At 36.3% G+C, this 25,783-nt stretch overlaps 1 protein-coding gene across 3 annotated transcripts in view; it reads left to right on the top strand.

Annotated features, from left to right (window-relative positions):
* The window catches only part of TSC22D2 (TSC22 domain family member 2), a 51,826-nt gene extending 36,419 nt beyond the window's left edge, over positions 1–15,407 (top strand). For 2 of the 3 annotated variants that reach the window (XM_031009447.2, XM_031009446.2), the window contains 2 exons: positions 12,365–12,416; positions 13,667–15,407. In XM_031009447.2, the coding sequence (XP_030865307.2) occupies positions 12,365–12,416; positions 13,667–13,927 (313 nt within the window). In that variant the 3' untranslated portion in view covers positions 13,928–15,407. Of the gene's footprint in view, positions 1–12,364; positions 12,418–13,666 lie in introns of those variants that run through there. The other variant, XR_004069854.3, reaches the window with a different exon arrangement.
* Positions 15,408–25,783: the final 10,376 nt, after the last annotated feature.

Consider the following 25,783-nt stretch of genomic DNA (forward strand, 5'->3'; position numbering starts at 1 on the left):
CATGTCTAAATTATTAGAATTATTACCTAAAAGAATTCAAGGACATGAATCTAGACTGAAATGATAAAAACTTAGATGTTAAACTTTTTGTCTCTGAAAATGTGCCGACTTGAGTGCAGTTTTGCTTGAGTGAAAAAAACCTAATGACCCTTTAGAGTTTATAGTAGTGCTATTTTTTACTTTATGTCAGAATCCCTTTGAATAAGGTAATTCTAAAGCAGTGATTCTCAGCTAGGGTAATAATTTGTTTAAAAGCAAACAACACTTTATACCACTTTTCTTATTTGCTTTTAGTAATATTTATTGTTGAATTTTCATATAACACTACTAAAGGAAGACCTGGGATATTTTTAAATATTCTTTTTGGAAATTTTTATTTGAATTAAATTAGTTATATTTCAGTGGGCTTTGGAAAAATTTCCCACAGTAAGTTAAGATTATTTTACTCTAAATAATGAAACATTGAGATCCCAAAGAAGATCCGTAAGAATGTTATTAATGTCCAATCCACGGGAATCCTGTGATTAATACGCCTTGTACAGGAGAATCACTTGAACCCAGGAGGCGGAGGTTGCACTGAGCAGAGATCGCGCCATTGCACTCCAGCCTGGGTGACAAGAGCAAGACTCTGTCTCAATAATAATAATAATAATAATAATAAGCCTTATAAATGTAAATCTCAAGTCAAACAATTTTTATTAACATATTTTGTGGCTGCATTAAATCTTTAACATTTAATTGAATACAAAAAATCAAGGAATAACTAGGATTTTATTTTGGGTGAAACATAAATATAAAACCTGTTTCTTAATACTAATCATAATTGATTTTTATTCATGTTTCACTGCCTTGGGAGATTAACTCTTATATAATTTTCCCAAGATACACTGGGAAAGTAGACCTTATAAAGTGTGAAAGTCCAAATTGATCCAAATGATAAAAGGAACTAATTGGGTTGTTGTGTGTACTGTTGTAAACAGTCTCACATAATCCTTATAGCCGTCCTTTAAGATATGTACAACTGTATCCCATTTTATAGTTGAGGAAACTAGTTTCAGTATGTTAACTTGTTAGGATCACCCCACTAGTAAGTGGTTGGAGTTTGGATTAAAAGTCAGTTAGCCTCACGCCTGTAATTCCAGCACTTTGGGAGGCCGAGACAGGCGGATGACGAGGTCAGGAGTTCGAGACCAGCCTGGCCAACACAGTGAAACCCCATTTCTACTAAAAATACAAAAATTAGCTGGGCATGGTGGTGCACACCTGTATCCCAGCTACTCGGGAGGCTGAGGCAGGAGAATCGCTTGAACTTGGGAGGTGGAGGTTGTGGTGAGCTGAGATCGTGCCACTGCACTCCAGCCTGGGCAACAGATCGAGACTCCATCTCAAAAAAAAAAAAAAAAAATTAGCTAGTCTGATTCTAAAGTCTGTGCTTTTAAGCCATTTTATTATTCTGTGTGAATTCAACTTTTTGCTTAGACAACTGCTGAGTGAGAAACTGTCTTACCCCTCAGAATGTCTGACCCCAGAATGAAGTAGAGAAGAAAAAATACTTTAGACAAGAGATAGTAAACTGAAACGTAGACGACTTTAATTCTTCAGGGCCTGTATTTAGAGTGTTGCCTTTATATGCCTTTATATTTGTTGAAAGTGAAAAATGTAATCCTTGGCTGGGTACAGTGGCACGTGCCTATAATCCCAACATTTTGGGAGGCCAAGGCAGGAGGATCACTTGAGCTCAGGAGTTTGAAACCAGCATGGGCAACAGAGTGAGATCTGTCTTTACAAACAAGTCAAAACATTTTTAAAAAGAAAGATGTAATTCTTTGCTCAAACCCAAGCCACTATAATTTTAAAAAACATTCCAAATGGAAAACATTCATTGATTTATTAAAAATAAAGACTAGGCTTTCCCCCCACCCCCAATATGATATATTCTGTTCATTTCATTAAGGAATGATGGCCATGCTTGTGCTCTCCCTTTAGTCTAAATCAGAATCAAGCAACTGTCTCTTTAAAAACCCCATGATATTCTTCTGAGTTTAGCCCTATTTTGAAACGGTCCCTTGACAGCCTTTATTTATTACTGTACTTGGACTTTGGGGGACAGATTAGGAAGGAGACTTGGTAGCAAAGAAAAATTAGTTAATAACTTTGGAGCAAATTCTAGTCACGAAATCCTAGTGACTAGCCTAATATAATTTTACTTTGTCAAATATATTGTTCATAGAATTATGCTTTTTCTAGAAAGCTATTTTAACTAACATTTCTGCACTTTCAAGAAATAGGCATAAAGAAAAGAAATAGGCAAAATGAAAAGATGAGCAAAAATTATGTGCTTTTCACTGGTATTTGGCTTTTGGTATATACATATACCAAAGGGGATAGTCTCATTTTTACTTTAGTCAGGCCTCACTGTAGAAATGGGATTGAGAAGATATTTAAACAAGGCATCTAAACAAGAATGACTTTAATAAAAAGAAATAATATGTTGAATGCTTGAGAAAGAGGAGGCAAATGTGAGGCCATTAGATGAAAAGAATAAGTAGCATTCCTAAGAATAGTTTCTTCCCAAGCCCATCTTTTTCCATGACTCTTTACATGTTAGTGTTCTCCAGTGTTTTGGCCCCACTTGTCTTTTCATTGTTTATGCAAGTTTGTTTTCTCCTATGGTTTGGGGGTTTGAGTCGCCTACTGCATTCTTACAACTTTCAAATCTAGACTTCTAGGCCAGAGATTACTCTGGAGTTCTCAATACCTATTTCCAGCAGCCTTCTCTCTATATTTCTCCAACAGGATTCTACATTTCCATGTCTCCAAATTCAGTAGTCCCAAGTGAAACTTAAATTTCTTTTCTTGTCTTTATTTGCAGTGCTTTATATGCACCACCTACTCCCCACCCCACTTCATCCCCCCCCCCAAATCTAGCCACCTTTCTGTGATACACCAGCCAACTCCTAGTTGCTCCAAAAATAAAGCCCCAGGCATCCTTAGCATTTTCTTTGTCACAGATAAGTCTCTTTCCCTTATCATCTCACTGATCTCTCAAGATTCTGTATGCTTCAATTGAAACTTGAAATATGTTCTAATCCCTCTCACCCTTTCTTTCCTCTGAGGTACCAGTGTACATCTAATTCTAGGTAACTGTCAGTCTTACACTATTTTTCCAGTCACCAAGAAATAATTTAAAGTAGCAGGTATTATAGTGTCGAGTTTTTAATTTGGGCTTACATCCCTTGGTATGTATTATTCACTCCTCAATAATGTGCTGTCATCAGATTAGGTAGTTGCTGCTATGTAAACAGTAAAATGAAATCTCTTTCAAGAGAGCCTGCTCTAAATGTTAAGTACTTCAATATCAAGGAAAATGCCACCCTCCTCATACCCCTTTCTCCTGTCCTTTCTTAGGTCTTACTCAGAGGAAGGAAATAATCTTTTCAACCTGTTAAACTTTGCCTATTGTTAGTCTATTAAGAAATAACGATTTCATCTAATAAGAAATAATGCTACGTAGGATGACTGGTTCCTGTAATCCTAGCTACTCAGGAGGCCGAGGTGGGAGGATTGCTTTAGCCTAGGAGTTAGAGACCAACCTGGGCAACAGGGTGAGGCCCTGTTTCTAAACAACAAATTTTAAAAATCAGCTGGGAATGGTGGTGCACACCTGTAGTTCCAGCTGCTTGGGTGACTGCGACTGAAGCAGGAGGATTTCTTGAGCCCAGGAGTTTGAGGCTGCAGTGAACCATGATCATGCCACTGCACTCCAGCCTGGGCATCACAAGACCCCATCTCTATAAAAACAACAACTAGCTAGCACACAAAGTCAAGTATCTTAAATAAATGTAATTCCATATTATTATAACATTTAAGTATTAACTTGAAATAGGATATTAATTAAACTTAGTTTGTTTGGAATATTTGGACTGTAATAGTGAAATTGCTGTGCAAATTTTACTTTTGTATCAGTCTTCAGTTTCTCCAGACTAAATTCTTATCTCTTCCATTTTGAATGTTTTAATAGATTTTTAGTTCAGCTGGTTTTAAAACGAAGTTTCTTTAAAATGGCTCTACAAGAAAAAAGTAATTTTATCAGAATTTTACTACCAAATATTAAAATGATCCCCCCAAAATATCATAACTTGGAAATGTGAAAGAGATCTGGAAAAAGAAGATAATGTTAATTTTAATCTTGTATATATATATAAAATTAGGGGATAAATTTTTAATGTAACATTTTTATTGTGTAAGTTTACATGACTTTTTGTATTATAGATCTTTACCACAAATTTTTACCATTTGCTTACCAGATTTACTTTGAATAAACAGAAATCGCTGTACTGGGAGCTATAAACATAATTTACATCACATTCTCAGATGGTTATACTTCACTCTAAACCAAGAAACAGGATTTTTACAAATCACAAATATCACTTATGTCGATCATTGTTTTGTTTGTTGAATATAGTACCTTATCTTGCAGAATGAAATAGTTGCTAGAGAAAATAGAGTTGGCACCTCTTCCCTTCTTTCTCCCTTTCCTATTTTCTGTCATTGCTTTTCCTGTCTGCCATTTGTTCATGTCTGGAGTTTACACTGTAAAAGATAACTCCTTCATGAGTCATTTTCATTTTGGAACATGTTTTTCATTGTTCTTCAAAATGTAGTAAAAGTACTCTTGCTTCTTTCTCTGTCCTGCATCCGCCTGCCTTCCCAAACAGCCACTTTCTTAATGTGTGTATATCCTTCTTTATGTGTATATAAGCAAATCAATGTATATTATCTTCTTTAATGTAAATTATAATGTATTGTGCACACATCTGTACCTTTACTTTTAAAGATCTCCAGAATACATTGTTCCCATCTCAGTACTAGAAAAGTATCTTTGTGGTTTTTTAATAGATGCATACTATTTAATTGAATGGATAGCTACGCCATGATTCATTTAACCAGAAGCGTTGCTGTTATAAACAGTGTTGTAATGAGTAGCCTTGTTAACATTATTTGCTATGTATATAAAATATCTAGAGGATAAATTCCAAGGTGAATGATTGCTGGCTCAGAGAGGGAATAATTAAGGGGAGGTTGGGAGAGAAGAGAGAGAAAAGGAGAGAAATCTGTTTTGGAAAATAGTATTACATTATAGTTTTAATTTGTATTTTTATTTTATGATTCAGACGTTGAGTATTTTTTCATGTCTTTCTTGTTAATGTTCAGTGTGAATTCTCCCCATTTTTCTATTGGGCATCTGGTCTTAACAGATTTTAGGAAAATTTATTAGAGACTTTTTAACTTTAAAAAAAACATTAGACATGCAGTTACATAGTCCTTTCCCACCAAAGTATTAAAGAAATTCTAATTAAATGTGTTTATTTAAAGTTCTTAGTACAGATGATAAGACTGACTCTAGACAAAGGGGGTCTAAGATGGACTTCGTATAGATTGCATGCTCTTTAATCTACGCTTTACTGGCTAGCCATTTGACTAAAATTAACAAGATAAATATAAAATATGCTGAGGGCATTGGTGAACAAGGTTTTTGTAGAAGATGCTGACAATAAATATCAATCATTATATAAATATTTAACTGAGTTTTTAATAGTTCCTTGGTAAAGGCGTTCATCACACCATTGCAGGACTGGCTACTTGAGAAAAAGTAACACTTAAGTTTTGTAAGTAGAAATTTTACCTGCTTGCTCAGGATGAATAATAGCTTTAAAATAACTTATTTTGTGTTACTGCTAATAATAATCTCTATGGGGCATTTTGGGTTTTTTTAAAATCATGAAATTAAACATTATTTGTTTTACATTGGTAGAACTGATGGTCAATAATTAGAATAACATAACATTTTGAGTTCTTAGTTTAATTTATTATTAACTTCACCCAAGTTTTATTCTTAACCATAGAGGTTTGCATTCAGCCAGAGGTTGTCTATATGAATTTTATTTATTTAGGCCCTTTTGAAAGGAAAATTGTTATTTGTTCTTAAATTAAGCTGTAAATATTTTTTAGTCTCCTCTTACAGAAGAGTGGATTTTTAAAATTATATTTAACCTCACAAGTTTGCTGAACTTTAGATTCATTAGATTTATTCCTTTGTAATCAGTGACTTGCATTTTCTTAATTTTCTTTCTAAAAAAATAAAACATGCATTTGTTAGAGAATAGGCAAAATGTTACCCAGGTTAGAATTAATGCATTTTAGTGGTAATGATGTTATTACAGTGCTTATTTTGGGAGATGGGAGTGGGTGGAATAAAAGTTATAGATGATTTACTGGAAACAGTGTATGATTCCTTAGGACTGCCCCCAAAGAAAGGTATAGCTTCCTTCTACTTGTGAGTTTCTGAAGAATCAGTTTTAGTTGGTTTGGGCAAGGGGGTGTGAGCATGAAGTATGCCAGATTTACCAACTTAAAGGAGTTTGTATTACAAAAGATTTGATTGTGTAATTTGGAGAGTTCCTGTAGTGCATTTATAGTTGTGATTGTAACTCAATGCAAAGTTAGAGGAGTCTGAGTAAAGCAAGGCATTTATTTTATTTATTTATTTTTTTGCAGTATTTTAATTAAAGATATATAAAATTTTTAAGGCATCTTCAGCTTTCTAACAAACCAGAAGAACATTTTCGTTCTTAGCAATTAGGTAAACTGTATCAGCTATAAAAAGATCACTAAGCAAGTGCCTTTTCTAAGAGGTTCCCTCCCTTATTCTCAGAGCTGAACCTCTTCTAGGAATTTGCCAGATAAGATAAATGGCATATTCTGAGCATGGTTTAATCTTTGGATCCATGCTTATGGTTTCACAACTTAACATTTGGTACTTAGTTAAAGAACTCTTAATAATATACATAATTCTGGATTTATTTCAGGTCATTAGAGATTATTTTTTCACAGTCTTACTATTATGGAAGAAAATAACATGTGTTTTGACATTAGGTCCAGGTTTGAATCCTGTTCCTAGTATTGTGTCTTTGAGCAAGTTACTTAACCTCACTTTCCTCAACTGTAAAATGAGAATGTTGCTCAGGCTTATTGTAAGGACTCATTAAGATAAAGGTGTGCCTGCCCTAAAGTAGACAATCATTAAGTGTTCTTTTCCTCTATCTTGTTGATTTGTTAATTAGCATTTATATCTAGGGAAAGACAAAGTAGTCAAAATATGTCCATTTTGAAAAAGAGAAGTAGTTCTCTTATTTTTTTTAGAGACAGATCTGGCTCTGTCACCCAGGCTGGAGTGCAGTAATGAACCCTGAGCTCCTGGGCTCAAGCAGTCTTCCCACACAGCCTCCTGAGTAACTAGGACCATGGGCTTGCTTTCTTTTCTCTTTTCTTTCTTTTCTTTCATGGGTTCTCACTATGTTGCCCAGGCTGAATTTTTTTATTTTAAATAAGTAGTCACCATGTCTCTGTCCACATTACTACAGATAAAGAAAAAAGTTGGTTTATCATAGTTTTTTAAAAATAGAGATCAAGGCCGGGCGTGGTGGCTCACGCCTGTAATCCCAGCACTTTGGGAGGCGAAGGCAGGCAGATCATCTGAGGTCGGGAGTTCTAGACCAGCCTGACCAACATAGAGAAACCCCGTCTCCACTAAAAATACAAAATTAGCTGGGCGTGGTGGCACATACCTGTAATCCCAGCTACTCAGGAGGCCGAGGCAGGAGACTCGCTTGAACCCGGGAGGAGGAGGTTGCGGTGAGCCGAGATCGCGCCATTTCACCCCAGCCTGGGCAACGAGAGTGAAACTCTGTCTCAAAAAAAAAAAAAAGAGAGAGATTAAATTAGATTACCTTTTTCTTTAGTGATTCTAACTTGTGACAAAGTTGGAAATTCTTCATCCATCCTCTTGCTTTCTCAGTAATGTTGCAAGTAATCTCATGGTAAGAGTAAGGAAACCTAGGAGGAAAAGCTGTGGTGGAGAGCCAGTTAGGATCAATTAAAAGATGAACAGCATGGAAAGCCAACCTGCCTTACTGTAGCATTGATACTCTGAGTTATACTTTTTCTGTGAGTGTAAGTATAATTAGCTTTAAACACTGAATTCAAGCTCATTTAGTTATTTTGGAGAAGCAATTCCAGTAAATATTTTCTTGTAGGTCTTTCTTACTTTCCACAGCTCTATATTTCTGTTAATTCTCTCCATATCCACAATTTTTAATGCATCTGTAAATGCTAATAAATGTTTGATTTTTATTCTAAGAATGATTCATATTAAATAGTTTATTTTTAAAAACTATCTTTTGACTTTATTTAGCATTTCCAGTTTACCATAATAATTTAAAAAAGAAAATTCTGAACTCATTTTTCCCTCATGCTTCTGTAGCAGTAATTGTAACACTTGATTTAAAATTGACTTATTTCAGTTTGAGTATGTATCTATACATACACACTAATCTGAAATATTTATACTACCACCATTGTAGGGTACCGGGTATATATACTTTGTGCTGGAAGTAAAGACAGGAAGCCTTTTCTTAGGGAGCTTAAGTTTGGAAACTGGTTAACCATCAAAATATAATGTGCTGAATGTAATAATTAAAAAGAAAACAAGGTATATAGTATTATAACATTAGGTGAAGGAAGGAAATTATTGATTCTGCTTCAGTTGATCTTTCTCATTTTAAAAGAGTCAAATCTCACTATGATAACTTTGAACATAATAGAAAACATCTTGATACCCTCATTGAAACAGTATTTTTAAACCATATTCTGGGATCTTGAAATAAAATAGTCTCTTATTTGCTTAAGACTACCATATTGATATCTTCATCGTAAATATGGCTAAAGCAGTGGTTCTCATACTTTAGTTTCTATCTGAATCGCCTAGAGAGTTTGTTAAAATAGATTACGGGGCCCCGCCCCAAGAGTAAATCTGGGGTGGGTCCAAATATTTACATTTCTAACAAGGTCTTGGTGGGTCCAAATATTTACATTTCTAACAAGTTTCCAGGTGATGCTGATGATTCTGGTTCAGGGACTACACTTTGAGAACTGATTTATCTGAACTCAAAAAATTTTAATGCCTTCCTCATATGAACCATTAATTGTTTCAAATCTATCATATCTAATTACTGTCAGTATGCATTGAGTTACTATGTGCTAAGCACTGAATTCACTTATTCACAAAGGTGAAGAAGTTATGGAACCTTTCTCAAGGAGCTCAATCTAATAGGATCAACGGTGGTAGTATTACAGTACTCAAAGTAATCACTGTCTGTATTGAGTGCTCAGTGTGCCAAGTACTATGCATTATGTAAACTCATTTAATCCTCACAATTGGCATATAGTCCTTATTTTAAATGAAAAAACTGAGGTCTAGAAAGGTTAAATAATTTCCCAGAATTCATATAGTGAGTATATGGAGGAGCCAGAATTTGCTATTCTGCCTTTTTGCACTATAAAAAGTTTGCGAAGATTGGTAGACCCCAGAAAGGATGGAGTAATTGGCTCTACCTTAGAAAATCAAACAGCATTGCAGAAGAGATGGCACTGGAGCATCTTAAGGGACAGGTCTAAGATAGCCAGATGAATTGGAACTATGAGCATTTCCAGCTGAGGGAGCAGTTTCTGCAAAGCCAAGGAAACCCAAGAGAACATATGTTCCACAGACTACAAATAGTTATATAAGACCATAACACAATAGGCAGATGGAGTATAAGAGGAAAACAGACTGTATAAGGCAGAGGTCAAAGTCATAAAGAATTTTATATGCCAGGCTAAAAAGTTTTAAAAATAGAATTAGGCTTCTTAATTTTTCCTCCTATAACTTTCATTTGTAAGCCAGCATAGTCAAAGCATAGTCAGACAGTAGATTCCACATCATCTGGGAACTTGTTAGAAATGCAGATTCCTGGTTCCATGCCTACTGAATCAGAAACTCTGAGTGGGGGAGCCCAGCAACCTGAGTTTTAACAAGACCTCCAGATGATTCTGGTGCATGCTAAAGTTTGAGACCCCTGCAGTAGGTTATAGAATTCTTGAATAATAGCCTTCAAGATAGTTAAAGGTCACTATAGTGGTAGTAATTATATTTGACACTGATTTATTCTATTAGAGTACAACACCTAACAGTTGAAATATTAACACCGTTTAAGGGATACATCTTCATCATGATCTGTTTATACCTTGCAAACCTGTTTCTTCTGTTGTCATAAAAGAGATCTTAGGACAAGAGTTTGTTAGATCAGCATTCAAAGAATAGCATGCTAACTATTCTTCCTTAGCTACGGAAATCATTCTAAAACTCGCTGACTGATTTTAATTATCAAAAAAAACCCCAGCAATTTTTGTTTTTTTTACTGCTTGTTAATACATAAAACTGATGTTGTAGTTAGTATTTAAGGTGTGCTATTTAAACCAAATGTGTTGAAGGAATCAAATGATTTAAGTCATGACATGACTTAAAAGTAATTCAATCTTTCCTTGTCATGTCAATAAAAATATAGAAAGTATAATCTGGGATTCCCAAGCAAACTAATTTAAATGCCTGTCACTGTCTTTTTTGCCAAAATGTGTTCGGTATTTGTGGTGAATATGTCTGCATGGTATCTGGCACTGAAGTATATACTAAAGCGTTATGGTTTACTTAGTGGTTCTGTAGTTTATAGTTACATATAGTCATACTTTGCACAGCTCACTAAAAGCATTTAAAGCCCAGCACATATAAAGTATTTGTTAATGATCCATAAATCCTTTCTAGATATTAGACATACAAAACCTCTTTTCATCTTAGAAATAGTAGCAGCAAGAAGTGAAGGTAGTATGCTGTAATTAATGTGGTTAATGCTCAAATAAACAAACTTAGTTTCCCATGTAATGATTCAAGATTTCAAGGATTTAGAAGTGGAAAGTCCATTGAGGCATTGACATCAACTGCTTTGTTTTATAGATGGGGAAACTGAGATCCAGGGAAGTTAAATAGGTGATTTGCTGATGTCACATAGGAAGTGAATAGCAGGATATCATAGGACAGGATATTTCTGAGCCTCAATCTGATACAACATTGTGGGTCCACACCATCTAAAGTAAAGTGGTTTCCAGGTATTTTAGCACTAAAATCTTAGGTGGAGTATACTTTATGAAGAATATTTAGTAACATATAAAAATTATCTTTTCGTATTGATACAATAAGCTAAAGTATCAGATTTTTCTTTACAAGAGTAATTTTTAAAAACCTAATAACTGTTTTTAGAAATAAAATTCATTAAAAAACAATAAAAGGGTATAAATTCCAGCTATTCTTACTACTTAATACATGGTAGAATATAAACCACCAAAGAGGTCAATTAGCCTTCTGTGTTATTATCATACAATTGCTAAGGTGATATTTGAACTTGGAATGTGCTTACAGGCTGGATAACTTTTCAGTTATTCCCAAGAAGAACTGATCTAAACCACACATACCTTATAGGTGATTTTTGCCAGCAAGTAACCTACAGTCAAATACATGTAGGTCTGCCAGAATGTTGTTTCTTTTTGTTTTTTTGTGTTTTTTTTTTGAGATGGAGTTTTGCTCTTGTTGCCCAGGCTGGATTGCAATGGTGTAATCTCGGCTCACTGCAGCCTCTGCCTCCTGGGTTCAAGCGATTCTCTTGCCTCAGCCTCCTGAGTAGCTGATTACAGGCACCCGCCCCACGCCTGGCTAATTTTTTTTGTATTTTTAGTAGAGATGGGGTTTCACCACGTTGGCCAGGCTGATCTGGAACTCCTGGCCTCAAGTGATCCACCTTCCTTGGCCTCCCAAAGTGCTGGGATTACAAGCGTGAGCCACCACGCCCGGCTGAATGTTGAGTTTCTTGTTAACCAATCCTGCCCAAAGGCTTTATCATTTTTAGAAGCCATTAAGTTTTTTTTAAAAAACTAGATGTTAAAGTATAAAACTTATAGCAGAAAAGTCTTACTAAGAGGAGGGACTAGAAAAAAAAAGTCAAGCCATCATCTGAATTTTACTACAATAAGTAATTATTGGAATTTCTACATGAAAGGCAATTAGAATGTATAGTTGGTTAATGAAGAAATTTAAGAGATACGGAGAAGACACTGCCCATTTAAAATGTATCCTTTTAAAACCACTGAACAGAGAAATTCTTAATACAATTGAGAGTTAGTTTTAAAGTAGCATACATATATCACAGGCAAATTAGAAATGTTGGCACTACAAAGGACCTGTAGAAATCATCTATTTACTGAGACTTTCATTTTAGAAATGAGAGCTTTGAGTACTGAAATTGTCAGAACAGAATAAGCTATTTTAAATTACTGTATATTTGGTTTTAAGTGAAACACAAATGTCTTTTACATTCTTTTAAGAGTTGGAAGGGAGGTTAAATTTTTTAGAATAATAACATATTCTAATTTTTTCCAGTGCATCTGGGGGAGGTGTTGTAGCCATTGACAACAAAATAGAACAAGCAATGGTAAGTAAAAGTTTACAGTTCTCCCATTTCATAGATTGTTGGTTGTATGGAACACTTAGCTTTTGTCAGTTTTAGAAAACAAATAAGTTATTTAAACCAAAGATGACCAAATCATGTTTTTTGATAATGAGATTTAGTTGAAGATGCTAGAACGTTGAGAACTTTTAGTCTAGAAATACTAATTAAGTAGATATTTCTTCCATTTGAATATCTCACATTTCATGCATTATCATTGATAAGGGCCATTGGTGAGGGGGCATACATATTTAAAGACAATATGTTCCCCAGATATTTCAGCATTGAAAATACTTTAGAGCGAAAAAGAGTATTAAAGCAAAAACAGCTGGAGGTTTGATTGAAGTAGACTGTAAGTAAGCTATAAGTAGGCCAGGCACGGTGGATTGTGTCTGTAATCCCAGCACCTGAGCTGAGGTGGGAGGATCACTTGAGGCCAGGAGTTTGAGACCAACTTGGGCAACATAGCAAGACCCCGTCTCTACAAAAAAAGTTGGTATTTTTGTTTGTTTTGAGATAGTCTCGCTCTGTCAACCCAGGCTGAAGTACAGTGGCATGATTTTGGGTCACTGCAACCTCCACCTCCCAAGTTCAAGTGGTTCCCCTGCCTCAGTCTCCTGAGTAGTTGGGAGCACAGGCACACACCACCACATCTGGCTAATTTTTGTATTCTTAGTAGAGACGGGGTTTCACCATGTTGGCCAAGGTGGTCTCAAACTCCTGACCTCAGGTGATCTACACGCCTCAGCCTCCCAAAGTGCTGGGATTACAGGTGTGAGACCTTACAGGACTGTTAGTCTCAAACTATTTTTTTTTAAATACTAAAATTTTAAAGTCCAAAATTACAGATCACTTTAAAGCAGTACTATGACTAGTTTAACATCAAACAGCTTTCCGTTGGAATATTGTTCCTTTGTTCTCTTGATCTACCATTTTAAGCATGTGATTTTAAACTTTTTTTTTTTTTTAATTCTAAGCTTAGTTGACAATTTAAGAAGCTAGTATTTTTTGGAAATCGTCCCAAACTTTGAAAAGAAAATTCTGGGCTTACTGCTCTAGTTGGGAACTGGATTTTTTCCAACCCATCTTCCATAGGCTCGGTCAAGATAAAGCAGAAACATTAAAAGCAAGAGCAGGAAAACTAGTATAAAAACTTAGCACCAAGTAGGCCAGAACCAGATAGCACCACCTTTATCTTTTCACTCTTTTGACATTCCTAATTTTGTTTTTCACAGGATCTGGTGAAAAGCCATTTGATGTATGCAGTAAGAGAAGAAGTGGAAGTTTTAAAGGAACAAATAAAAGAATTAGTTGAAAGAAACTCTTTACTTGAACGAGAAAATGCACTGTTAAAATCGCTTTCAAGCAATGATCAATTATCCCAACTCCCAACCCAACAGGCCAATCCTGGTAGCACTTCTCAACAGCAAGCAGTGATAGCACAGCCTCCGCAGCCAACGCAACCTCCACAGCAGCCGAATGTCTCCTCAGCATAAAGCTTTCTTAAGCCTCATTAAGAAAAAAACTGAAAGCAATCTATCCTTGTGTGCCACTGGTGTTCTTTCCACTTTATACGAAAGCAAGTAGCCATGCTTTGGTTGTGTGTTTGGCCTTTTCAGTATTAGACAATCATTCTACAAGAGCTTTTCCTCTCTCTGAGATGTCATGCAGCGCTGTTGATGTCCAGTTCTATGTCATCAGTACACAAGGAGAATAATAGATGGGGTTTATTAAAGTGAGCAAAGTCTGCATTTTACCTGGTGCGCATGAGTGGGGTCTTTAAGAGTTTTGGTGGCTCTCCCATGTTTCCTATTACCCATGGATTTACCCTGAGCCTTCCTATCACATTATAAATAACAGTTCATCTAAAGAGCCACTTTTCTTTCTGATTCAGTAACATTTGCCTACATAAGTTTTCATTTATTTGTGTTTTATTTATTACAGGGCTGCTATTTTCATAATGTACATGAACAATGTCACAGAACTTTTTTAATTTTTTTGAATAATTATAAGTATCAGTAAAGGAAGTGAAAGACAGGATTGCATTTAATAGATAAAACGTTTAGGCAATAATTGAACAAAAGAATCCTGGCATATTTCTAACACTAATGGCAATTTACTTATGGTATTTATTTTCAGTAGTAAAGACCCAGCTTGAATGTAAATTTTGTATAGTGTAAGTATGAAGAACATAGTGCAACTGTACAGGTAGTCACCAGTTATTGTGATATAATAAATAATTGGGCTATTTTGATGAAGAAAACTTTGTTCATTTGTTTCTACTTTCTAAGAGAAATTGCCACGATTCCTCTGCTTTTCAACATTTCGTATGACTTTTTTTTCGGGTGGGAATAAAAAGCTGTGAAATTGTTCAACCTACTTTGTAACCAAAGAAGCAAAGCTGTGTAATGGAGTTTGGTTTTTTTTGTTGTTTTTTTTTTTTTTTGTCTTTTTTTTTTTATAATGCACATTCTTTATGTATTTTTATTTAGTGTTTTCTCAGTCACAATTTTCTTTACTGTCTAGCATGATCTGCATGACCTATAATCTTTGAACCACTTTCGTACCTCATGTTTTTATCCAGCACTCTTATTGTAATATGTACTAGTCTGTGAACAATGTCAAATAAAAGAGAACGAACAGGTAGTTTGGTGGAGCTGAGCTAGTGTACGATACACTAGTTGTAAAAAAAAAAAAAAAAGTGAGCCATCTTTTGTTCATTTAAAATGGTGTTTTGAATTTCGTATGCAGAAAACGTTTTGTTACATTGCAGATTTTAATGTATTTAATAAATGCAACATGCAGATTAAGTGCAGTGTATACTGAGTATTTAAATTAAAATGTACATTTCATAAATACAGTTTCAAAAGAAAGCATCATTTTGTGTATACTAACACATTAAGTGTATGTCAGAAATTGATGTATAAATATATATTTTAACACATTTTCTGAAATTAAACTGCAGTTTTGTTGAAATATTTGGCTCTATATGTGTTCAAAATTTGACTAGATTTGTATTTTCACAATTCAAAATACTCCTTAAAGACCTGTTAATAATGACTTACTGATAGTTCTTAAATTTTCAAAGTAAAACAATTTAAAGAATGCAAAAATAGTGAGCAATATTTGTACTCAATATTCATATTATGTTAGTGATACTTAAGTAGGAAATCCTTGTCTACCAAAACTTTTACTTGAATTCAGAAAGGTGCCTGTAGAAATTAACATGCACTGCATCTGTAGCCAGCTAGCTAATCAGAGTTAATGAGAACCAGTAGTTAGTTCTCCGTGTTAAAAGACTTATTTGAAGTAAAAATTTAATCAGATTAGCCACAAACAAGGCATAAAATTGGGATGTACATGAGATTGCCAAATATTTTCTATTCTAGTTGTGCTGCAAGACATTGAACAAAATGTTAATGAATAACATTATAAATCAAGGAACTAAGTACATAGGCTTGAGTAAGCAACCCTAAGGATGTGTAGTAAGATTCCAAGTAGAGCTGCTACAGGTGAGATACTTAATGGAATGTGAAACTTCACTGTTGGACTGTTAACCGAAAAGGTTTGCTGGCTGTGCCCCTCCAGTGCTAACTGTGACATGTGATATTTAATACAGGTGGAGAAAAACTAGTCTTAGAGTTGGGATTTTTGTGAAAATAGATTCCATTTTGATTCTGGGGCTGGAAAAACACTTTATAAACAAAGTAATAGTCTCCAAGGAAATGAATAATATGTTAAGGTTTAAAATGGTAACAGCAGTTACTACTACTTTTATATTAAGAAAAACAGTAGAAAAGGAGAGAAAACATGGGTAGTTCACAGAAGAGATAAATGGCAGTTTCTAAAGGTTCAACCTCTAGTAACCTAAGAAATGCAAGTTAATGTTTTTAGCGAATTGTAATAAGTGTCCTAAGTAGCAGGACTTAACATAGAAAGAAAGACAGGCTTTCCTGTGTACTTTTAGAAAGTAATTTGGCAGTATGTATCAAGAGCCTTAAATAATAAGCTTTCCAGTGTAACGACAGGAGAAGATAACTCATGGTCCATTGTTCAAAAATGCAGAATTATTGTGATGTCTGCCCTCTGCTTTCCCATCATCCCCTCCTTCCCTCAAAATCCAAACTATCCCTACTGTCAGCCCTTCCCCCAGCTGATTGTTTAGGATCTTAAGTAACTTCCAATTCAGCTTTGGAGATTTAGTCTCCTGCTCCAAATAGTTGTAAATATTAACTGATTGAGATCCCAATTTGGAGGCACAGTCTTACAGGAATGCCATCTATCTAATTCTGTCAGTGTAATGCCCATAGAGCAAGGTCCCACATAAGCTTTTCTGTTTTAATTTAGCCAGTAAATCATAAGTAGAAATTTTTCTGATATGGTAATTGTCTACAATTCAAACCTAACTTTCCCCAAATAAAATTTAGTTTGTTCCGATGTGATCTCACAGCTTGCCACACCAAAAACAAATAGTAGGGGTTAGGAGGCATTAAATATACAGTTTCCTTGACTCCTGATTGTCCAAAATAGCTGAGTTTTTCCAATTCTATTTATAATATCCTATGCTAATTAGAAGTATTGAGATAACGTTTTATAATCAAGCCTCCAGTGATTGGGGATCACAGCTGCCATTATTCACAAGAATTTTCACAGGTGAATGATTATATTTCTCCAAGTTGCAAACTCCAGTAATTCATGGACCTTTTTTTTTTTTAAAAAAAAGTCTTAATAGAACCAGAATATCTCTGTTCTTGAAAATTTATCTTTGCAGAACCAGAAATAGCTAATTGTCTGGAAACAATTTTTAAGATTTGAAGTCACATTTTTAAAAGAAGCTTTATGGCTCAGTGGCAAGCACTTTGTGACATGGCTCAATTTTCTTTAATAATACTATGAAAAGGACAAAACCCAGCCCTCAAAATTGACAATTTGAGGACATAATAAGCCAACTGATAATGCAGTGAGGAATACTTGTTACTATATACAGTCAGGGATGGTTTTGTCAGGGTAGGTTTCCTCAAAAACATGACACCTGAGTCTTGAAGGTCATAAGAGCCAGAGGGAAGCGTGTTCCAAGCACAAGAAAAGAGAACTCAGTGGCTTAAAAGTATAAACAAGGCTCCTAGGGCAGCCACAGAATTGCATTGGAGACAGGCAGGCAATGACTTCCCCACTGACCTAGTATTTTGGCATCTATTCAGAAAGCAAGAATGATTTATTGAATGGTTTTAAGCAATGGGATACTATGCTCAAATTATGCTGGATGTGCACAATTCCAGTGGCAGATGGGAGGTAGGTTAGAGTAGCTGAAACTGGAAGCTGAGAAATAATTTAGGAGGGATGACAATCCGGAAAATAAATGAAAGGGCAAAATTACATAGGCAATTTTGTGAAGGTCATGAAGGAAGTTTGTCTTGGGTCTTTCTGTACCATTTTCCTCTCCACAATGAACATCCCATTCCCAGTGTCAGGTATCAGGTGCCTATTTTCTTTTTTTTTTTTGAGACAGAGTCTTGCTGTGCTCAGGCTGGAGTGCAGTGGCAAGATCTCGGCTCACTGCAACCTCCGCCTCCCAGGTTCAAGCGATTCTCCTGCCTCAGCCTCCTGAGTAGCTGGGATTACAGGCATGTGCCACCATGCCAGGCTAATTTTTGTATTTTTAGTAGAGACAGGGTTTCACCATGTTGGCCAGGTTGGTCTTGAACTCCTGACCTCAAGTCATCTCCCCCGCCCGCCTGGGCCTCCCAAAGTGTTGGGATTACAGGCGTGAGCCGCCGCACCCAGCTGCCTATTTTCTTGTCCCTCCAAAAAAAGATTAAAGAGTCCCAACTCATACTTGAAAGTTTGACTCGGTCTTTTCCTTCCAACAGTTGTAAATCTGTGAAATGAAAGTCTTTGTTTCCTTAAAGGGATTTCAAGAATTTAACAAAAGGGTCGGGGAATGGAACCTTTGCTGTCACTATGCCTGTCTCTCAATTCTACCCTAAAGGTAAACTAAATGGAATCCTTTTATGGTGACTAGGATTAGGATGTTGATTCCAAAGCCTTTCCCTAAAATCTATTGCTTGCTCCCTGGAAAGGATAATACAGGTTCTGGCCCCCACTGTAGGTACTGACAGCCCAAGGCAGAATAGGTTTTGCTAGGCTTTAGCCTTTTATTCTTTGACATAGGTCAGTCCTGCAGGCTTCTTTTTTCTAAGTCTCCTGCCTATCCAAAACCAGACCTTTTCTCCCACCTCCTTCTGCTTCAAGCCTCTTAATAATCCATATTTCTATTTTCTAGCAATAGTAATAGTTTGTTATTTAGTGATGTATACTTGCACCCTATTTACTCCTTTTCAATATTTCAGGATACATCTTTGTCCTGTATTTCTGTACCAGTTCACAGAATTTCTACAGCAAGATCCCTTTAAATGTATGGCTTTCTTTCATAGGTTGCAAGGATTACTTTATGCAAGTGCTACTGTAACTATATCTTTTGTGGAGTACAATTGGTATGACATGCTGTGTTCATAGATGAAAGTGCTAAATGAGGCACTCTGAAGCAAGTTAAAGTTCACAGACATTCTTGCTTGCCCACCACCCCCCGAACCCCACCATGGAATCATCAAATAAGAAAAATAAGAGATTTTCAGATTGGTGATGGCAAAGTAAGACGCTGGTATTTTGCACTGGCGCAGTCCATTTAGTTGTTGAATTTGTTCAGCATACCTGGATGGTGAGTGAGTTAGCTTTATTTTTCATTCTCAGCAGGGAAACTGATAGACTAGGCAGTTTGGGGAATTTTCCCATTGTCTACTGTCATGGGTCCATAGTATTTAAGTTTACAGACTACAACATTGTCCACAGAAGCCATATTTATCCCCTTGGAGGGAAGGGAAAGGTGTGCTAACTTAGATCATAAAAACAACTGAATTTTAAAACAAGGCAAATGCCACAGTTCAACTTTTCCATAAAAAAGTTAAGTTCATCTCTTCATTATTTTGCATGCCTACAATATTTCCATATAACAACTGTAAAATACTCTTGCCTGCTGCAATCCAAATGTTATCCAGATCACAGTTCTTGCTGTCATTTCACAGGCATGCAATGTATCTATAGATAGGTCATACCTGAGGAAGATCAGAGACAGCAAGGGAACATTTTCCCCACACTTGAGATGGAAATAATAACAGGTTAGTGGCTAATAAAAAGAAACATGTATGACTTTGTAAAACCCTAAAAGTGACGTTTTCAAGAAATTTAGGTTTCTTTTTTTTATTTTATAAAAAAAATGTTGACATGCAATTTAATTCTATTTCAATTTAGGTGCTGCAACCTGTACTGGATGTTTGGGGATAGAAAGATGAATGGGACATGATTTGTGTGCTCCAATGAGCTCAGTCCAGTGTAAGTGTAAAAGTTAAAGTGCCATATTGTTTATTCAGAGTATATGTTATAGTTTGTGAACCTTATATCATTTGTTAAATGAAAGGTTTTTATAAATCAACAGTAATATTGCCATCCCATATAAAAATCCTTTGATATTGCCAGGAAACAACTTTAAATCACCAGAAAGCTTTAACATCAAATAATACTTTTAGAAGGAGGGGAAAAGCCTTCCACCTCGACATCGAGCCTATGAAGTATTCCCTAAAAAAGAGGAACTAATCTGAGAAAAGTTTACACATTTTTAATACTCTAAGTTGTAGATAATGAAATTGATTTAAATCAAAGTTAACTAGAATAGGATTCATGTGTCATGAATTATATTGTCTATTGTCTCATAAGCAACAAGTGACACTTATTATCTTGGCTGACAAAATCAGCTACCATTTAATGAACCAAGTTAAGAATAACTCAGGTGACTGATGCCAAAAATAAATCTCTAATACAGCTGAGAATCCAGAAACACAAATATATGTTGAGTAAGTAATAAAAGTGACATTTCAAATTAGTAAGGAAAAAATGGATTATTCAACAAATAGTATGGGATAGCATAACAATTCAGAAGAAATATAAAGTTAGATCTTTCACAAAAATTAATTCTAGCTAGACTAGCAGTTAGTCTGCTACTTTTTGGTTACTCCCTTTTAGAAATTGGAAGCTATGAAGCTATATACCCTGTCCATTTGAAAATGCACATAAGCAAAGAACTTTACAAATAGGTTATAAAGAGATGCTCAATCTCAGCAAAATAAGGGAAGTGCACATTAAAACACAAGAAACCATCTCAGATCCAACTAATATTTAGCGTGCATACAAATCAAAAGCTGGAAAGGGTGTGGAAAAACAGGAATACATTGCTAGTGAGCATACAAATTGGCACAGCCTCTTTTAAAGACAATTGTGTATCACCCATTAAATTTTAAAAGTCACATACCCTGTGACCTAACAATTCCAACTTTTAATGTCCTAAAGAAACATACATGTGTTCACAAGATAGCCTGTACAATGATGTCAATTGCACCTTTGCTTGTACAGTAGACCCCCTTATCTGCATTTTCACTTTTTGAGGTTTCAGTCATCCAAGGTCAACCACAATACAAAAATATTAAATGGAAAATTCCAGAAGCGAACATAAGTTTTAAACTTCAAACCTTTCTGCATAGTATAATAAAAATCTCTCACTATCCCTCTCCATCCTGCCTGGGACAGGAATCATCCCTTTGTCCGGTGTATCCACAATGTATACACTCATTATATACCCATTATAATGCCCATTAGTCATTTCTATTATCAGATCATAAAAAAACATAGTACATAGAGGGTTTGGTATTATTCGTGGTTTCAGGCATTCAATGAGGGTCTTGGAAAATATCCTCCATGATGGGGGAGCTACTGTAATACTATGAAATTGGAAAAACCAAAATACTCATCAAGAGGATGGACTATGGTACACATGATGAAGTATTAAGTATCAATGAAAAAGAGAGTGTCCTACATGTCTGGCATGGAAGGATCTCCAGGAGACAATGTTAAAAGTTTGGGGGGGAAAATTGAAAGACAATACCTGTAATACATATGATACTATTGATGTTAAATCACATCACACACACACGCACACACACAAATACTGTATAGTGTACTTCTACAAGTACATATTTGTGTATTATATAGAGAGAAGGTCTGGAAGGATACTAACCAAACTGTTAACAGTAGTTTGGTAGCGTGCATTAGCTTTAACTGTAATGTTTGATGTTTTTGAATATGCATTTATGTATTGTTTGTGTAATGACAAATTAATAAATTAGGAATAAAATAAAATAATGTGTTTTCTTCTTGTCTGCTGCTAATGTTTCCCCTGGTACCTGGGGTCTCATCCTGTTCAGCATCTTTCCTCCCCAGGAATATCTTCCCCGCCTACCTGTTTCTTCTACTTCGCCTTCTCCCATGGCTTTTTCACATCAGTATTTATACAGGCTCAATAAATAACTGGCCAATAAATGAGTAGCCCACCTCCCCTAACTGAAAATATGTTCCCTCCACTTGCTTTTTCAGCTCCTTCCTCTTCCTTTCCACTTTTTCCTCTTCCACGTACAGCTTATCACAAACGCAGTCTGGCTTTAGCTCCCATTGTGCCACTGAAACTGTTCTTGTCAAGGTCATTGATGATCACTTTGTTGCTAATTCTATCCCATATCTTATTGAACTGCTTTACTCCTAATTTATCTTTATGATCATTTCATTATTCTAGTAGTTTTCTATCTCTTCATTTTCTAACTTCACTTTTTTTTTATAAAGAGTTTCCCTTATAAAAAGTATATAGTTGAATTTTCTTTTCTGAACCAGGCAACACTTCATTCCATAAAATAGAATAAGTGTTCCCAATTTTTTTCTTTTATAGAGATGAAGTCTTGCTATGTTGCCCAGGCTGGCTTTGAACTCCTAGGCTCAAACAATCCTCCCGCCTCAGTCTCCCAAGTAGCTGGGACTACAGGTATCCACCACTGTTTCTGGCTTGAATATTTAATTTCTTAACCCAATCTGTCTTTTGATAGAAAAATTTAATCCATGTCTATTTCATCAGTGGCATATTTGGATGTATTTCTGCCGTCTTATTTCATGTTTTCTCCTTAAAATGCTTTCTAGACACCCCACCCCTGCACCAGCCACTGCCCCGCCACACACACACCCTTTTTCCCTTTTCTTGGCTTTCATTCAGTTGTTTCTTATTCATTTTTGATTCCTCTTTTGGTTGGGAAGTTATACATTCCAGATACATTCTTCCAGTGGTTACCTTACAATTTTGTTTATCATTTTGTTGTGGATTTTTCAACCATATACAACAGTGAACTGTATAATGAACTCCCATGTACTTATCACCTAGCTTAAACAATTATCTACTCATGGCCAATCTTGCATTATTTATACTCCCACTCATTTCCCCTCCCCAGGATACTCAAGAATGTCACCCCCCAGAAGGGAGTTCCAAGAGGAGGAGGAAAATGTGAACCCCAGGAGGGAATTCTAGGGGGAGGAGGAGAAAGGGCTCTGGGACCTACATATGGGGCTTAAAGTGAAGAGCCTAGGAAACTTGGGGTGAGAGAATGCCAATACTTAGAAAGAATCCATGATCCTCCGGATTATTCTGAAGGAAATCCAAGATATCATAGACTTTATCCATATATATTTCAGCGTATACCTCTAAAGGACAAGGATTTTTTAAAGAAAAATTATAACCAAAATACCATCACCCCACCTCAAAATGAACAATTCCTTAATATTACTAAAAATCTACTCAATGTCCACATTTCCCTGATTATCATAAATTTCTTATGGTGTATTTGTTTGAATGTGGATCAAAATAAGGTCCATACACTGCAATTGGCTGGCATTCCTCTAAAGTCTCTTTTAATATGTGGGCTCCCCATACCTCTCTTTTCATCTTGAAATTCTTCAAGAATCTCAGTTATTTGCCCCATAGTTTTTTCTGAAGTCTGAGTTTTCCTAATTGCATTCTTATAGAATCCTCTGTCCCTGTATTTCCTAAATTAGTTCTAGAAGTTTAATCAGATTTATATTTTGTCAAGATTAATTCATAAGTGGTGGTATATACTTCCATCACATAATGTCTGTCTCTATTTTGTGATGTTGGAAGCATTGATAATCATTACCTAGACCCATTAGCCTATTAATTCTATTATCCCTTCTCACTCATTAGCGAAATACTTCTCTAAAGAGAGACTTGCCCTTACCAACTATTCAGCTACCCTGTGGCACAGTTTGTATAAGAAAGGGAGAGACTTAGTTATTTCCTTTTATTTCCCAGTTTTCAAAATAATGAGTTGAGTACCTACAAAGGAATAAAAATAAATAAGGCATGATTAGGGAAGACTTACTCTGATATTTTATTCTGGGAAGAAGGAAAAGAGAATGCAGTGAGTTGATTTAGGATGCTATGACTCAGGTGTTAGTAGAGAGAAGCCAGGAAAAAGCCCCCAAAAAGTTGATAACAGGAAATGGCGACCTGAAGATTTGTCTGTTTACTGCTGAGTCTGGAAGTAACTTCTAAGTGAAGAGTACCTTGAGGGAATAGGGGTGAGAAGCCCATGTCTGGGCAGAGAAGGGGGGCTAGTTCAGAAGAAGCAACTGCAGGTAAGAAAAGCCGGTTGGTTAGCCCACGGATTCAGAGAGTGAAGAGTTACAGAAATGAGCAGTGGATTTTTCTGGGTTTACTTTCTGCCACACAGAGACTAGACGTACTATCCTTACAATCTGACCATGAACCAGGAAGTTTACTAAGAAAGGCTGCATGGGGTAGGTAACATTTAGCCCATGCAACAATACTTTTTATTTTATTTTATTTGAGATGGAGTTTTGCTCTTGGCGCCCAGGCTAGAGTGCAATGGCGCGATCTCCGCTCACAGCAACCTCCATCTCCCGGGTTCAAGCCATTCTCCTGTCTCAGCCTCCCTGGTAGCTGGGATTACAGGCATGCACCACCATGCCAGGCTAATTTTTGTATTTTTGTAGAGACAGAGTTTCACCATGTTGGTCAGGCTGGTCTCAAACTCCTAACCTCAGGTGATCCACCCACCTTGGCCTCCCAAAGTGCTAGGATTACCGGCGTAAGCCACCGCGCCTGGCCAACATGCAACAATACTTCTAAGCAAGGCAATACAGATCAGCAACTCTGGTGCCGATGTGTTCTATTTCCTTTGGTATCTGTGTCTTGATTCTCCACGCAGACCAATTTTGTTATCATCTTAATGGTCTTTCCCATAAGGAACCCACTAAGAGGTTTCAGTGTTGGGACATTAGCTTAAGAACCTAGGTAGTCAGCACGAGAACTAGGTCTGTGGGACCCTCCTATTAATGACTCCTCTTACCTACCATTCTCCAGCCAGCGTTGTCTCCTGTTCTTCTCCCCTCCCCCTATTCCATCCTGCCCCTAGTAGTCTATTCGTGCTAAAGCATTCACTGAGAAAAACTGTAAAGGGAGAGTCCCTTCTCAGAAACACCAGCTTCTTTTAAAATGGAACTTTTGAAGACCTCCCTGTTCTGTTCTCTGGAGAGAGTGAACAAGTAGAGACTTGGCAATAGCTGTGGAAACACCGCCAGCCTCTTGCTTCCAGCAACCTTGAGTTCCAAACCTGTGAGTCTTAGTTTTATATTCACTGACTTCAGCTTCCTGAACCCATCCCGGTTCAGCATTAGGTAATGGCTGTGATGACAGCTGACTCATCTGGTAATGCAGCTTTCCTGGAGGCTTCCTCTGCTCAGATAATCACACTCTGGGAGGGAAAAAAGGTTACAACAATCTTCTACCCCAGGATACTCAAGAATGTCATCCCCCAGAAGGGAGTTCTACGAGGAGGAGGAGAATGTCAGCCCCAGGAGGGGAGGTCCAGCGGGAGGAGGAGAAGAGGCTCTGGGCCCTACATAGGGGGTTTAAAGTGAAGAGCCTAGGAAACTTGGGGTGAGAAGGTGCCAGTACTTAGAGACAGAAACTGAGTGGTATAAAATGGAATGAGAATCCCCTCATTGCCCTTTGACAGCTGAGAAACTTCAAACTGGGCCCCGTTTGAGGGTAAGTTCTGCGAGAGTAGAGACTTCTACTTATTTATTCACAATTGTATTCTTGGTTAACTAGTACAGTGATGTATTGCTTAACAGGAATACATTCTGAGAAATGTGTCGTTAGGATTTTGTCATTGTGCAAACATTATAGAGTGTACTTATACAAACCTGGATGATCTAGCCTACTACACACCTGGGTTATATTGTATAGCTATTGCTGCTAGGCTATAAAACTACAGCATGTCACTGTACTGATACTATACTGTGACACATGGTAAGTATTTGTGTACCTAAACATAGAAAAGGTACAGTAAGGATACAGTATAAAAGATTTAAAATGGTACACCTGT

Source organism: Gorilla gorilla, chromosome 2 (assembly GCF_029281585.2).
Source record: "Gorilla gorilla gorilla isolate KB3781 chromosome 2, NHGRI_mGorGor1-v2.1_pri, whole genome shotgun sequence".
NCBI classification, from domain to species: domain Eukaryota; kingdom Metazoa; phylum Chordata; class Mammalia; order Primates; family Hominidae; genus Gorilla; species Gorilla gorilla.